The sequence below is a fragment of the Alligator sinensis genome, unplaced genomic scaffold (genome assembly GCF_000455745.1).
Source record: "Alligator sinensis unplaced genomic scaffold, ASM45574v1 scaffold391_1, whole genome shotgun sequence".
In the NCBI taxonomy this organism is placed as follows: Eukaryota; Metazoa; Chordata; order Crocodylia; family Alligatoridae; genus Alligator; species Alligator sinensis.
The window spans coordinates 1,517,868-1,534,468 of NW_005841889.1; the positions used below are offsets into that span (position 1 = coordinate 1,517,868).

At 44.7% G+C, this 16,601-nt stretch overlaps 1 protein-coding gene across 1 annotated transcript in view; it reads right to left on the reverse strand.

Moving 5' to 3' along the window:
• CACNA2D3 (calcium voltage-gated channel auxiliary subunit alpha2delta 3) overlaps positions 1–16,601 on the reverse strand; it is an 889,480-nt gene that overhangs the window by 701,199 nt on the left and 171,680 nt on the right. The window contains exon 3 of the mRNA XM_025197140.1: positions 2,861–2,977. Within this exon, the coding sequence (XP_025052925.1) occupies positions 2,861–2,977 (117 nt within the window). The remainder of the gene's footprint in view (positions 1–2,860; positions 2,978–16,601) is intronic.

Sequence of the window (16,601 nt, forward strand, 5' to 3'; positions counted from 1 at the left end):
TCAGTTGTCAGTTGCCCCATCTGGGTCAGCAGGGGTCCAATGTTGCCCCTGCTTTTCCTCCGGCTCCCCACATATCTGAAAAAGGACTTCTTATTGTCCTTGATGCTCAAAGCTAGCTGGAGTTCAGTTGCAGCCTTGGCTTTCCTGGTCTGCTCCCTACAGGACCGGACCAGTGCAGAATAATCCTCCTTGGAGGTGACTCCCATCCTCCACCCTTTGTAGGCCTTTCTTTTTAGCCTCAGGAGGTCTGCTAGGTCCCTGGAGAGCCAGGGGGGCTGCTGTGCCCTCTTGCTGCCTTTCCTCCGAGATGGAATAGACTTAGTTTGTGCATTGAGGATCGCTCCCTTGAGGAGCAACCACTCCTCTTGAACTCCCCTCTCCCTGTGGTCACGGTCCCTTAGGGCCTCACTGACAAGCCTCCTGAGCTTGTCAAAGTCAGCTTTCCTGAAGTCAAGGACTTGCGCGTTGCTGACCAACTTGCCAGCTTTTCGGCGGATGGTGAAGGTGATCAGCTCGTGGTCGCTGTCACCCAGCTTCCCATCGATCACTAGGTCACCGACTAGGTCATCCCCAGTAGCCAGTACCAGGTCGAGCAGCGCTTTGCCTCTCGTTGGCCCATAGACTTCTTGAGTCAGGTAGAGGTCATCCACGCACGAGAGGAAGCTTTGCAACCGCTCAGATTTTGCTGAGCGATCCTCCCACGAGATGTCTGGGTAATTGAAGTCACCCAGGACAACCATGGTCCTGGTGAGTTTGGGTTTTTTCTTTTTTCAGTGCAGGGAGCTGGGGTGGGTGGGGCAGCCATTGGCAGCGGGGAGAATGGGCAGGGGATGGACGTGGGTGATTTGGAGATTCAACAGCAGCCAAATCTCTGAATCAGATTCGGCCGAATCAAATTGGGAGAGTGATTTGAATCACCTAATTGAATCACTGCCCCTGAATTGGCCGAATCCAAAGCGAATACTAGCCGCAGACCTATTGAGAACCACTGGCTTAGGCACTTCTTAATTTTGTTTCTAGATCCCAAAAAGGGTTTGGAAGGATTTCTGTGCCTAGCTGCTCAGGTCACCTCAATTCTGGGCATGCACAGAGCAGAGGCATAACTGTAGGCACACCGAAATCTTTCAGTTCAAACAAAGAGGTGACAGGTGAGTTTAGGGCAGGGGTGGGCAATTATTTGGATTGGAAAGCTGCTTAAGGAGTTCTGGTGAGCTGTTGAGGGCTGGGGGTGGGGGTACTGACCCAGCCTCAGCCCCCTGTAACAGCTGTTTACACTGCCTGGCGTGGTGGGGAGCAGGGCCAGGGAGATGCTAATTGATCCTATTCAGCCCTGGGCCCATCTGCCCCACACCTACTGGGTGAGGTCTCCATGGCCCAGGACCCTATAGGGCAGGGCACACTCAGCCAGGCAGATGGAATGGGACTGCAAGCGAGAGGGAAGTGGTGTCTGGGAGCAGGCCAGGTAGATAAGGTCAGGGCCAGGATTGCAGCACAGTGACAGTGCAAGACTAGGGACTGGTTCAGAGCCACAATCCACTCCCTGCACATCCCTGAAATGAGCACCAATTCCGCTCTGTCACTGCTCTGTGATCTTGGCCCTGACCCCAGCCCCAGCCACACATCCCACTCCTAGACACTGCTCCTTGCTCACCTATGGCCCCATCCCATCAACCTGGCCAAGAGCACCCCACCCATGGGGGTCCTGGGCTAGTCTCTATGAAGACCATGCCCACCCATCCGCCCATTCCATCCAGCCCCTCGGTGGTCGGTGTGGGGTAGATGAGCTGGGATGCCCACAGGACCAGCACCCATCACTGGGACATATGAGGAGTGGATTACAGCTCTGCCCCAGGCCCATGCTGTCACCGCTCCATGATCCCAGCCCCACCTGCCTATCCCACTCCAACACCACTCCCCACCTGCCTGTGGCCACCTACCATCTACCTGGCCAAGCTCACCCAGCCACAGAGGTCCCGAGCTGGTCTTCATGGAGACCTTGCCCACCACCCACTCCATCTGGAGCCCCTGGTGGTGGGTGCACGGTGGACAGGCTGGGAAGGCCAGGCAGTGGGACAGGCAGTGGGGCCAGATCTGGCAGCAGCGCAGATATTGGCAGCAGCACTGGAAGGAGCTGCTGTGAGGGCTGTCAGGAAACAGAGTCCAGCCATTGCACTACCTCCACCCCCCATAGACTACAGCTTCCAGCCTGCCTGAGAGCTGTGTGTCGGGATAGAGCAGGCTCCACTCTGTGCCCGGCAGCACCTCCAGGCCTGGGGGCAGTGAAACCAGCCACATGTGCCGGGGCCTGGGCAGCCCCCTGCACCTGGGCTGGGCAGGGCTGAGGGACCTGACACGGGACAAAAGGAATCACTCAGCAGACAGGACCGTCTGTAGGCTGTATTTTGCCTGCCCTTGGTTTAGAATTAGGCAGTCAGTCTTTTCTTGGATCTGGTCAAAGGAATACAATAAGAAACCTTCTAATATTATTTCTATAGCTCTACAAAAAATCAAAATTAATTCTGCTGTGGTTTCACTTTGATTTAAATCAAATACACTATACCTTTCTACAGAACCACGTGCTCATACCCATCATCTTTTCACCAAAAAAATGACACATTTATAATCCATTGGATTTTCAAAACTTGCTGCATATACAAAACTTGTACTTTTCATAGAAAAACATGGTACTAAGTTTATCTTATTGATAGTATCAATAATTCTTTGGGAGTTAGACCCTAGATCACTTCTGGAGTCCTTCAGCACTTTCACATCACTAACTTTGATTACCAGGATATGAGGTCCTCAGCAACTTACATGTTTTTTTCATGGCACAAAACATAAAAGTCAATCTGGTACTTACTCTTACAGCTTCAGACTTTTTATGAAACATTTCTTCCATATTCTTTGCTAGCTTTTTCACAAGCTGAAGGCCATCTATTTCTTCAATAGCAACATCCTTCTCATATTCTTTGTATTTCTAGAAGAAAATAGAATAATAAAGGAAAGTTACAAAGCAAAACAACTCATAACTAGATGTACATTTAGTTTCCCTGGCTTCTGCAACATCTACTTGGTGTTTATTTGGGTGACAGATGCCATCAGTGAGATGGAGCTATCAGGTAAGTACCAGAACCCCCACAGTAAATCATGGACGAAAATATATTTATCATACTTGGTATAGATAAAAAAAACCCAAACTAGTCCCCCAAACTGGCCACCCATAAGAGAAAAAGTACACACAAAGTCCTAAAAGACTTTATTTCAAACTAGTAACATGCTGTTAGCTGGCTCTGATTTTAGATCTTCCAAGATACTTGCTTAGATTGATATTCTTGTTTTCATTGGTTTATTGGGTTTTAAACAGAATTCAATTATTCCAGTTCTTTGCTCATATGCGGAAACCCATGTAAGTATGTACTTAACTAAGCCATGTATAAGGAGATTTCTGGCGCAATAAAGTGCATTTTCACAGAAATAAATGAAAATACATGTGCCATTTGGTGATCTATTTTCATTGCACAGGTAACTCTAAGTAGCATGAATACAAATTAGACAGTGGCATGGAATTAGGCATGGAAAAGCCAATATACCCTACAGCAGGTAAATACATTATTTTGGCTTCCTTTTATTTTTTTCCCTTTTCTGCATTTCAATATTTTAATTTTCATGGCTGATATTTACTAGAATAAGAATAACACATCTGTATTTTCCTTGGAGATAATCCTGAAAATGCTTAATACCAAGCTTATTCCACCCTACTGTGAAAAGGTCCATTTAAGTCAATACCATCAACACATACAGGGTTTTCTGACACTGAGTATTGTTTTATGTCTGACTCCACCTCCTCGAGAGCACTGAGTGAAGTCATTAGCAAAACTGTCATTATAGCAAGAGAAATCTTATAATCTGAAACCATTAAATTTAGTATCATAGATCACCTTACTTTTATTATAGTTCTATAACAGTGGGGGCCAAGCTTTTTTGGTAGGTGTGCCACAAAGTAGTCCCATACCCTCCTAGCTCCAAGTTCCCTCTGTCCCCCCTTCCACTGACCAATTGGCAGCTCTGCTTTCTCCTCTCAGCCCTGTGCTCCCCACCTGATCTGCTGCTCTGCTTTCCTCCTTCCTTCCCTGCTTCCTGTCCTATCTGCCACTGCGCTGCCTATCCTCTGCCCAATCTGCCATGTGCCACATTAAGAGAATTCCTGTGCTGCAGATCAGCCACCCCTATTCTATAGCATGGATTTAGTTATTTCTTAAGTATATCAAACACTAGGGGTGTGCAAAACGGGCCGTATTTGATTCAGATTCAGCCCAAATCGGGGACAGTGATTCAATTAATTGATTCAAATCACTGTCCCCAATTTGATTCGGCCAAGTCCAAATCTGAAGATTCGATGCTAATTCAGAGAATCAGCGATTCCACCATAGACACAGCTTTAAATGTTTTTTCTACATACCTCAAGGTACCAGGCATGGCTCGTGAATGATACAATGCTGGGGCAGATGGAGCATCCCACAGAAGCGCGGGATGGGACTGCGTGCTCGGCAGCAATCCCAGAAGTGGACCACAGGTATTTCCAGTCCATTTTTGGGTCCGCCGCGGAGTGCGCCAGCCCCCCCCGCCCCCGGTGCATTCTCAGCTCAGCAATCAGCCACAGGGGGACCCCAGGTGCCCCCCCCCAGAACCAGAAGGCACCAGTTGCCAAGCTGGGGGGACGCGCAGGGGCCCTCATACACTCCTCAGAGGAACTGGAAGTGCACTGGAAGTGCTTTTGGTCCACTCCCAGGTCTGCTGCTGAGCATGCTGGGGGCCCCCCATGCTCCTATGGGACACTCCATCTGCCCCAGCATCACAGCATTCACAAGCTGTCTGGTACCTTGAGGTATGTAGAAAAAACATTTAAAGCTTTGTCTATATCTGAGTCACTGAATGTTTCCGAATCTCTCCAAATTGATTCAGAGGGTTCCAATTCCATTTAGAGAGATTAAAGGGTCCCCTGATTTGATTTGCATTTGAAGATTCGGCCATCAAATTGAGCCAAATCTCTGCCGAATGGAATCAGGGACCAAAGCTTTGCACAGTCCTATCAAACAGCCATAGACAAAGCATAGCCACAGCTTTATCAGGAACAAGAGCAGGCACTTTGTTATCGTTACTTTATAATGATCAAGTAACTTACGTGCCTTCCAGAACAAAGAAATAAGCAATTTTTGGTTCCTGCTCTAACAGTTCTACCACTGAGTATCTAACGTTTGGGTTTTTTTTACAAGAGTGTGCCAATTAAAAAATGTAAGCGGTAAAGGGTAAAAAATAAAATTAACTGCACACATTATGTTATAGCTCTGTAAATGAAAATAATAAATGCTAAAAAAAATGCTTGTAGGATTGGAACCACAATTACTGCAATGGGACAACGGATGATTATATTCTTTAAGATACTCTTATCTTCTTAACAGCAGACATACTAAGCTACCAGATGCCACCTAATAAGCATTTCTATTGCATCCAAATGGAAAATGGGTGAACTAACAAACACAGTGTATATATTGTACCGTGCCTCAGTATGTTTGACCTTCACTTGTCCACAGTAGGCTATGATACTGTTAAACATATCAGGGTGCTAAAAAGCAGCAAGCTTAAAACCTTTGCTGGTTAATCAATTCCATTAAAAGCTGCTTGTTTCCCTCAGGGATTCCAGACTTTTTAAGAAGTCCAGATCTAAAAGGACAGCCTTGAAGAACTGCTGTCTTCTTTGTATCAATACCTCAGCAAGCATAGAGGTAATCCCACAAATTGCTTATTTCAGGTTGCATAATCAGTGTTCAACATATCAGATTCTGATAAAATGGTTTCCCTAACAATTGACCTTTGGGTTCCTAGAAAATCTTCTAAAAATGCAGTGTTTCAAGAAACTCATCTTATGGTCATGGAACTTATTGATTTAAACTTCGCTATTTAAGTGAAGAAAACCATAAAATTATTAATTGTGTTTGTGGAAACTGGCCAACACTGCTTTAAATTAGAAACAATTTGTTTAGCCACTTTGTTTTCCAACTCGTAGTCTCAGTCTATTGTGAGAACCTATTATAAAAATACTTTAAACATATATTTAAAGATCTAAATATGGGGAGAATTTAAGCTCTCTTGCTTAACATAAAGAATGTGCAAGCTGATAACAATGTTACGCTTTATACAATAGTGCCAGTTATTCATGATACAAACGTAAACTAAGGAAATAAAGAAAATAATGCATGTTCCAACATAAAGGAAGAATTGTAACAAAACCAGCAGATATTTAAGCTCTACTTTAAAAAGACCATGCATCTTGTATGACTCAAAAATATAAGTGATTGTTGGAAGCCTTCAAAAATATTTGCAACAAAGAGTATTTACTTCATTTTGAGGATCCGGGCAGTTAAGACATTTACTTAATAGGTATTTTACATTTGCCATTTCATTGCTATGAAAATACTAATATTGGTTTTTTTTAGTTGACAAAGGAAGGTTTCAAAACAGGAGAAATTCTGTGGTTGGAAAGAACACGAGCTAGCTTCAGCAACCCAGCACCCTAGCAACTGTTTTTGGTGGGATAAGGTCCTAATTTCATTTATGCATGTCAATGCAATTCCTCTGCAGTGCTTCTTATACATGAAACTTGGAACCCAGGCTGATTCTGGAAACGAGTTGGATTTAAATGTAAAACTCATAGTCTGAACTGTAAAACCACAGAAGAAAAAGGCATAATAAATAACAGATCTTCCCGTTTCCACTAGGGGCAGTCTGAATCAACTTGCCACCATTCCCCTGACATGGCAGCTTGGAGCTATCCATTCTATTCATTTGTCCAATTTGGTTTAAAAAAACGGAATTCACAACATGGGTATTTCTGCTACTGTGATGTAATCCTAAATAATCCTAAGAAACTGTCACCTCCCCATCAACATTGAAATCAAGCCACAACCAGAAGGGCTTGAGAAAGAAGCCAGGGCTTACAGTTCAGATTGCCCTTTCTGTTCTGCCAAAGGAAACTCTCCTAGCGTTACTGCCTCAGAGAGCTCCTTAAAATATCACCTTGTTAAGCTCCTCTCCTTTCCAGTGCCTCAATTAATTAGGAGGAATGATATTTTTTTTAATTTTCATAATATATTTTTGTACATTTTCCAATATTCTACATGTTCCTTTAGTTTATAAAATAGTGAAATGCTCTTATCAATATTCTTTCTAAAGCCCATGCAGATACATGTGTACTGTTACTGAAGGAGGAAAACAGATTCACTTGCTTTGCAGTAAATAACTGGCTTGCAGTAGCACATAACTTTGCAGTAAATAACTGGCTTGCAGTAGCACACCATTTTATGAAAGGTTAAGGTCACAGCTCAGCATTTCCTCTTATAAGTGGATTTCTAGTTGTCTTCAAGATTGAGTAGATACGGTCTAAGCAACTTTTGATTCGCTGCATTACAAGAAATATCTGAAACACTGATTCTTTCTGTTAGTGGAATCAGCATTTGTTAAGAAATCCTCCATAGAGCAAGGAACATTTATCATTTGAGAAAGCAGACACAAAAATACATTATTTCTGCAGCATCTATTTTGCCAGACCATTTCACACAAGTACCAGGAAAAGAAAAACAGTACTTCACTGTCAGAAGTTTTAATGTTGTTCATGTATTTGGATCATTTTTTCCCTTGCATACTGACTGAACATTTAGGAATAACATACCAGAAAGTGACTTAAACAGAACTGGAATCTGAAGCATTTCTTGTAATCCAAACAATTGGAAACAGAGGGTCAACAAAAAAAGACATTTTGAGTGAGCAGGGAAATGAAAAAAATACTCTCTCAAAGCTTCAGAAAGAAACTATATAATCATCTATATCTGGAAGGTTAACAGGGGCAATTGTGCCCACAGGCACTCATATCTGTATCTACTGTGCAGGTACAGTCCTTAGGATGCCTATATTAATATACTATGCACACTAAATGAATATATAATAAAGGCTCAGCCTAAAATTAAGAAGAACTGTAATAAATGTCATCTGATGAAGCAGGCTATCATCTAAGAAAGCTTATGCCTCTGTGAATCAGTTAATCCAGGGGTGGGCAAAATACTGCCTGTGGACCAAATTTGGCCCACCCGCTGATTGTGTTTGGACTGCAGGTTAGCCTCCTCAAAGTCATGGGATCCGGCCTGCAGAGGACCGGCAGCTCCAGCTGCTGTGTCGTGGTGGGCAGGAAAGTGTGTCCCAGCCCCATCCGCAGTTTACAACAGCTCCTGCTCTACCCGCCAGAAGCAGTGCCAGGCACATGTTGGTATCAGCTGTACATGCTGTCATCAGGTTCCCACTGGGGACTGGGGCAACTACCCAAGACCACAGCTTATGTGCCAATGTAGCAGAACCACCTGCAGACCCAGGCGGATGCCCCAATCCCCAGCAGGATCCTTCTAATTGTGTCCACAGCTGGTGCCAGCACCCCCATGGCTCCGCTTCCAGAACGTGGGCCAGAAGCTGGTGTAAGCTGAGGGGACATGCTATAGGTATAGGATGGTTCAGGTGGGGGGGAGTGGGAAGGGGAGAGAGACAGCGAGAGACAGCTTTGTCCACTGCCTGCCCACAAGGAGCAGCAGTGGCCAGTGCTGGGTGCCAAAAAAAAGTGGGACCTGGCTGTGGCCACCCAGAGCCCATGCCAGGGCTGCCCTGTAACTCCTCCTTGCTACTGCTGCTGCCCACTAGCACCATCTTTGGGCCGCCCCAGGTCCACAGGGTGGCAGCAGGGAGGAGCCACAGTGCAACCCTAGTGGGATCTCCAGGTGACCCAGCAGCAGTGAGTGCACCCACTGCCAGGGACCACTTTTTCCTGGTGTCCAGCACAAGCCACTGCCACTCATCATGGGCAAGACCACCTCTCTTTGTGCCTCTGTATCCTTTTTTGAGACCATTCTCCAATCAAAACAAGTTGGAGTTCATTTTGAAACCCAATATATCCAACACCCAACATGTTCTAGGCTTGGTACACATTTTCCTGGCCAAGACTCACAATTAGAATAGTAAACATGAAAGGAAACTTTTCATGGTAAAGTTAGAAGTTTTAGAGCAGGCTGGTTATCTCAAAATAGGCCATAGTTAAAACTACGTTTCCTCTCATTTTTCAAATGCTCATGAGCTTTAAGAAATTATTCTTAGTTTTCCAGAAGAAGAGGAAGCTCTAAGTTTCCCTGTGAATTAAGTTAAACATATTTTAAAACCTTGACACTTTTTTCCTTCCTCCTCTGTCTATTATATTGCAGCATGAGTTGGTATACACCTTAAACATCCTCAAAACACTCAAATGCCTTCCACCACTGTAGATGGATATACATGAAAAATTAAAACTATTCTCTTTCAGCTGTTTCTTGTTCCCATGCATTTGTGTTTTCACCAGAGACCCACAGGCTAACATTCCAACTATCTACACTTTGTCATTTACTACCACCTGAAAACTGATTTACAATTGACTGTTCTAAACTGCATGTTATAAAAATTTTAGTTTTGCAGGGGAACGTATCCCCATCCTGAGAAAGATTAGAGTTCTATTACATTGTACTATGACAACACAAGCCTAATGTTTGCATATTGTTGACCTGCCACAGACCTTTACTCCTCTATGATTTAGTTCTCCTGTCCAGAAATCTTAGTAATTACTTTAACAGAACTGATTTAATCAGAAATTCTTTAGGAAGTTCAAAGGAACAAAAGCAGCAGAAGCAACTGTATGTTAGAAAAAGGAACCACCTTCCCACTGAGTAGGAACTCGATTAGTGAGTATCAGCAACCCGTGTTGCTGTAGATGTAATTGCCAGCTCGATTATCCTTCTCAACATGTGTTACATAATACTGGACTGCAAAATGATTTAGCTAGAGGACAAAAATCAACTGTCAGGAATTTTCATGAATTCAACGTCTGAATTGTACCAAAACATGAAAACATTAGCGTTCTCTTTTTCACACATAGTATAAGTCACCTTTACAGGATTTTCTCATGACATGACTGTCTTCCAATTTTTAATGCAGAAAATCAAACTGTGCTAACATTAATGAGGATGATCAGTACTAGAGCTTCTAAGAATAGTGATAAACATCATGGTACTTCCACCAAACTTAAAGCTATTGGGCTACTGAAAAAGAAAAATAAGTACCTGATGTCATTCATCTACCTTTGTAAACTTATACAAGAAATTAATTTGGTCAAGTGTGTTTAAGATAATTCTCTACAGCAAATTTCTCCTAGCATAGCTAGTCTCTGGTAAGGCTCCACTGCAAACAAAGCATTTGGTACCAGTTTAAAATGGGAATATATTTCTTTTCCCCCATGTTATATTGTTAGAATAAATAATTGTCTAATTTCACATTTTAATATTCAGCACATGGTTACTGTACTGAATGCTACTTATAAATTACAGCACACCAATGAAAGCAATCTTAACCTAAAGAAAAACAAAGTTATTAAGTTCTAGACTCCAAGCAGGCCTCATACATGAATGCAACCCAAGCACTTGCATATAACAGAGCTTTCATACTTAGTAGCCAAGCAATGGCTGCCCCATAATATGCGGTGGTGAATGACTCACTAGAAAGAGTTCACTAGAAAGTACATTTTTGTCTGAACTATTTAAACTTAGTTGAGATAATCTGCCTTTTAAGTACTGTCAGTGACCCCCTTTGGTGCAGAAATGTTAGTTTGAAGTGCCACGTAAGTTAATTAGCTCATCTGTAGTCTTTTAAATTCTATAGTCAGGATGTCCTGACAATCGAATGTAATCAATGAGTAAGTCTGCTAGATTGTAACAAGCTTAAAGCTAATATAATTTGCAGATGCTAATGTAGTTTCTTTCATTACACAGCCAAAAGCTATGTCAGTGTTAAACAACAAAGAGCTGTTTCTCAATGAATTCTTAACCCCTAAACCCACAGGACTATCAGAAAGTGCTACCTTTTTTTATTCAAACTGCCCTGGATTTTAATTTAAAAACCTCTATAATCCAGAACATCTACATGCTGAGAATTCACTGTACATTTTGTGGCTCAGGAATATTGTTTAATCTCTTTCCTATTGACTCACTGATCATCACATCCTACAAATAAAGCATACAACTTCCACAGATTCTTTTTAAAACACTTCTCTCATTTTAAAGATTTTTTTAAATGATCTGCTATTATCTCCTTCAAGCAAAAGATTTAACGTAATTTTGATAGATGGTGTTAAACAACGTGCTACATTTTCCCATTCAAGACTATGGTTTGGTTTGGTTTGGTTGAAGTAAAAATACTGTGACAAACACGTCTTTCCTTCTAGTTGTTTAGGCTGTGATACCCTTATTCATCCTGAGTAGTTCTTTATGTAAAGAAGTCAAGAAAACTATAGTATAAACACAGTGAGCTATTATTCAGCAACAGCCCAATGTTTGTGCATTATAAATGTCCAAAACTATAAATCTCTTCTTTTGTGAAAAAATGAGGTGAGGAATTTGCAAACCTTTTTTTTTATATAATAAAAAGGAATTTGCAAACTGATATCTCACCAGTTGAAAAAAAGTGAATATTAAAAAAATTTTGAATGTTTTGCTATCATGAGCTGTTTTATTCTTTTTGTGTTTTCCTATTATGTGATTTTCATCTGGCTCCTTAATCTAGATTCTTATTGGCAGAGCAATTTTGAGGATCTTAGAAAAAAGCATGTTATTAAACATAAGACAAACATGTCTACGCTGGGAGTAGGGTGATGATAAAAATTATTTATCCATCAAAATCTAGCACTTTGCAGCCTTACAATCACAAAGAGCTTTTACAAAAGGTAGGCTCATAGGATCCTAGGAAAGCAAGGTTAGAAGGGACTTCACAAGGTCATATCTTCAAAGTAGGACCATCCCTGACTAAACTATCACAACCAAGTGTCTGCTCAGTCTCCTCCTGAAAACTGCTAAGGATGGAGATTGCACAACTTCTCTAGGTAGCTAGATCCTTCACAGTCAGAAAGTGCCTCCTAATCTCCCACCTATATTTTACCTGCTGCAGCTTGAGGCCACTGCTCCTAGTCCTGTCCTACAATGACAGAGAAAAGCCCATCTCCACCCTCTCTGGGTACTGACAGACATACAGTTCCCTGCTGTAACACATGGTGCTTTACAGGGACTGCCACAAGTTACAGCATGAACAATGCGTGCCCCTGGAGGCTGGGAGGGCATGGTGACTGCCCGCAGGCAGCTGCAGAGGTGTCAGCGGCAGGGGGTGGGGGGATGGGGAGTGCAAAACAGCAGTCGGCGACCACCCAAAGACGCCGCCGGCACTGGCGGCACTGGCCAGGGGCGACCGGTGACCACCCACAAACACTGTTGGCGGTGTCAGCAGCAGGGGAGGGCGGGGGGTGGCAAGTGGCGGCTGCCCACAGAGGGCACTGGCAGCGTCAGCAGTGGCCAATTGCAGGGGGTGCACCGCCAATCTCACGGATGCATGTGCACCCCCTACGCATCGCCAATGCATTGGTATCCCTCCAACTCCACCCCCCAACACAACAGATGTTCTCTGTTGGATCTGGGGAGCTGGGGGATTGAGCTCCAGTTTGGAACTCACTGCATGTCTGCAGCCTCTCACCCCTAGCCCCATCCCCTCCCCCCAGCTCTGGAGCCATCCTGAGGATGGGAGCAGGGTGAAAGGAGTGGAGGGAGCTCAGTCTGCAGGTTGCCTAGCCTTCACTGGGGGGGGAGGGTTAAGTGAACTGGAGCCCCACACTGTGGGTCTGGGTTGCATCAGCCCAGCCCTGCTCCTGGGCAGGGACTGACAGAAGTTAATGAAAGTGCTCTGCTTTGAAGCACCTTCATCTGAACCTTCATGTAATGAGAATTAACATGCAGTCAGGCATTTTTAAATTGCTCTGCAGCCGTACCCTTCTGTCAGGGCATGGCTGTAGAGCATGCATGATAAAATGTCAATTCTGTCAGCACCCTCTATAATCACCCTTTAGTTATTTGAAGACTGTTATCAAATTCCCCCTCAGTCTTCTCTTTTCCAAACTAAACCCTAATTCTTTCAGCTTTTCCTCATACATCTTCCCTCCCAGGCCCCTAATCATTTTTGTTGCTCTACATGGGACCCTTTCCAAAGTGTCCACATCCTTCTTGAAGTGTGTGGTCCAAAACTGGACACAGTACTCACTCCATGTGAGGCCCTGCCAGTGTTGAAGAAAATGGGAGAATCACTTCTCTTGATTTGTAACTGACATTCCTATTAATACAGGGGTGGGCAATTATTTCAACTGGAGGGCCACTTAATAAGTTTTGGTGAGCTGTTGAGGGCTGCATGGGTAGCACTGCCCATTACCAATTGCCCAGCCCCCCTGGTTGCCATATTGGAACCAGAAGTCTCACCCTAAACCCCTGACCTTTGCCACCAAAAGTCCCTCCCCTTGCCACCACAAAATACTCCTTTTGGATGGGGAGGGTTGCCATCTTGGAACCTGAAAAAAATTCAGATTATACACTGAAATTCAAAAAATTACTATAGCATTATTTTATTATTGTGGCAATGCACCTTTGGGTCCCTGCCGCTTTAAGGGCCTAAGCAGGCTGCAGACATCCTGCAGGTAGGAACAGACCCAATCCGGCACTCACATGGTACCCAGGAGACTCCCTGATTGGTGGAGGGCTGGGCATCCTGGATATAAGACCAGGCCCTGAGAGCAGCGCTGGCCAGTTGCAACTGGGTAGATGAAGGTTAAACATCACCCAGCCTGAGTACTGCTGCTCTCAGAACACCCGGAGGTTAGATTTCATATTTCATAGATTTCATAGACATCAGGGCTGGAAGGGCCCTCGGAAGATCATCGAGTCCAGCCCCCTGCCCATAGGGCAGGAAGTCAGCTGGGGTCATAGGATCCCAGCAAGATAAGCATCCAGTTTGCTCTTGAAGGGGTTCAATGTAGGCGCTTGAACCACCTCCGGCGGCAGGCTGCTCCAGACCTTGGGGGCTCGGACAGTAAAGAAATTCTTCCTTATGTCCAGCCTGAAACGGTCTTGTAGTAGTTTATGACCATTCGACCTAGTCGTCATCCCTTGGGGCACTCTGGTGAACAAATGTTCCCCCAGATACTGGTGGTCATCCCTAATAAACTTATAGGTGCCCATCAGATCACCCCTGAGCCTGCGCTTTTCCAGGCTAAAGAGCCCCAGGGTTAGGGTAGGAACTATGGAGAAGGAGGAGGTTCCTGGGGACCCAGGGGAGTCCAGAGCCCTTAGGAAGGGGCTGAAGGCCTGGGGCTATGGAAAGCCCAGCTTACAGTGAGGGGCTGTGTAGACAGAAGACCAAGAGGATGCCAGGATGGCCTATTGAGAGAGTCTGGGTAGACAAGGGCCCAGAGAAGACACAGGCCAGTCTGAGCAAAAAGTGCTTAGAGTTTGCAGGGGTACCGGGGGGCTACGTAAACCCTGAATAGAACTGTTGAGAGCTTGGGTAACTGAGAAAGGCATGGGAAAGCCCAGGGATTGGAGCTGACCCTGGAGGGGTCTGTGGAGAGATGAGCACAGTGAAGTAAAGGGATGCTTTATACCAGATCGCCAGGGCTCTAAGAAAGCCCAATGTTAGACAAATGATTTATGGAGGGTGTAGAAGAGTAGGGAGAGTGGGAAGAGAAAAAAATCAACACTTGCTCCCTTCCCCTTAGTATCTCAAAGTCAAGTGGCCCCAACAGTAAAGGGGCAGGCACCAAGAGCGGGTGAAACAGGGCAACCGATCAGAGGCAGCACGCAAAAGAAGCCCCTGGACACGTCTGGGAATGTAGAGAGAACTAAACCCTTACCTGAAGAGTGCTCTAAGGTGAAGGGGAGAAGTATCTCAGCAGAAAAGCCTCTGTTGCAGAGAGCCCCAGGAGAACACAGAGACAGTCCAGCCCCCTTAAGGTTCCCACTGGAAAACAGAACCCCTGGAAGGGGAAAGCCCTATTTCAAACACTAAGGCAGGGCTAGAATGAGTCCAACCACCTGCCCTAGGCAGGAAAGCGTGCTGGGGTCAGATTACCCCAGCCAGGTGTTTGTCCAAACTCCTCTTAAATACCTCCAAAGAAGGGGACAGCACCGCCTCCCTTGGAAGCATATTCCATATTTTGGCAACCCTCACCGTACAGAATTTTTTCCTGATGTTCAATCCAATTTTGCTCTCCTTTAGTTTGTGGCTATTGCTCCTAGTTACCCTGATGGTGCCCTGGTAAACACTGTATCCCCTATTTCCTGCTGTCCCCCTTGATGAGTTTGTAGACAGCCACAAGATCACCTCTCAGCTTTCTCTTTTGGAGGCTGAAGAGATTCAGGTGCCTCAACTGGTCCTCATAGGTTCTTTTCTATAGGCCTTTAACAAGACAGGTGGCCCTCCTCTGAACTCTTTCAAGGTTATCTACATCCCTCCTGAAATGCGGCACCCAAAACTGGACGCAGTACTCCAGCTACCGCCTGACAAATGCTGCACAGAGGGGAAGCATTACCTCCCTAGACTTGTTTGTGATGCACCTACTTATGCAAGAAAGAGCGTGGTTAGCTTTACTTATTACCTCATCACATTGGTGCCTCATGTTCATTTTGGAGCCAACTATGACTCCAAGATCCCTTTCCGCAGTTGTGCTACTTAAAATGGTACTTCCCAGGTTATAGGAGTGTTGATGATTCTACCTCCGTAGGTGCAACACATGGCACTTATGTTTGTTAAACTGCATCCTATTCTGTTCCACCCACTTCCCCAGCCTGTCCAAATCTGCCTGGATTTGCTCCCTGCCCTTTATGGGTTTTTTTACCTCCCCCCATAGTTTGGTGTTGTCTGCAAACTTGGACAGGGTGCTTTCTACTCCCTCATCCAAGTCACTAATGAAGATATTGAACAGTACTGGTCCTAGGACAGGAGCCTTGGGGGACTCTGTTCCCCACATTTCTCCATGTAGAAACCAACCCATCCACCACCATTCTCTGGGTGCGTCCCATAAACCAATTTTCTATCCACTGGACTGTGTAATAATCTACATTGCAATTGCTTAGTTTATTTATAAGAATTGGGTGCAACACTGTGTCAAAGGCCTTTTTAAAATCTAAGTAAATAACATCTACCTGTATTCCTTCACCAAAGCATTTTGTGACCCGAATGGAAAAAAGAAACCAGGTTAGTCAGGCAGGATCTGCCTGCTATAAACCCATGCTGGTTGCCCCACAAATGGTAGCATTATTTTACCTGCTGGTCCCCCACAAATGTGAACCTTAACAATTTTCTCAAAGGTCTTGCCAATGATAAAGGCGAGGCTAACCGGCCTATAGTTACCTGGTTCCTCCTTCCTCCCCTTCTTTCTAATGAACTGCAGTTTCTAATGAACAGTTTCTAATAAGGCTTCCTGGGAGTCATCCAGGAAGGTACTGAGAGCTGTTCCTAGCTGTGATTCCTTAGCAGCAGGAGCCTGGACCTAAATCTTGGAGGACTGTAGTGGGGGTACTGGGGCTAGGGGAGCCCCCTGTAAGACCTGTGAGGCTCTGTTACAGGCCATAACTGATTATTTTGGATTATTAGACACAGCCCTGATGGCAACGCTGGTT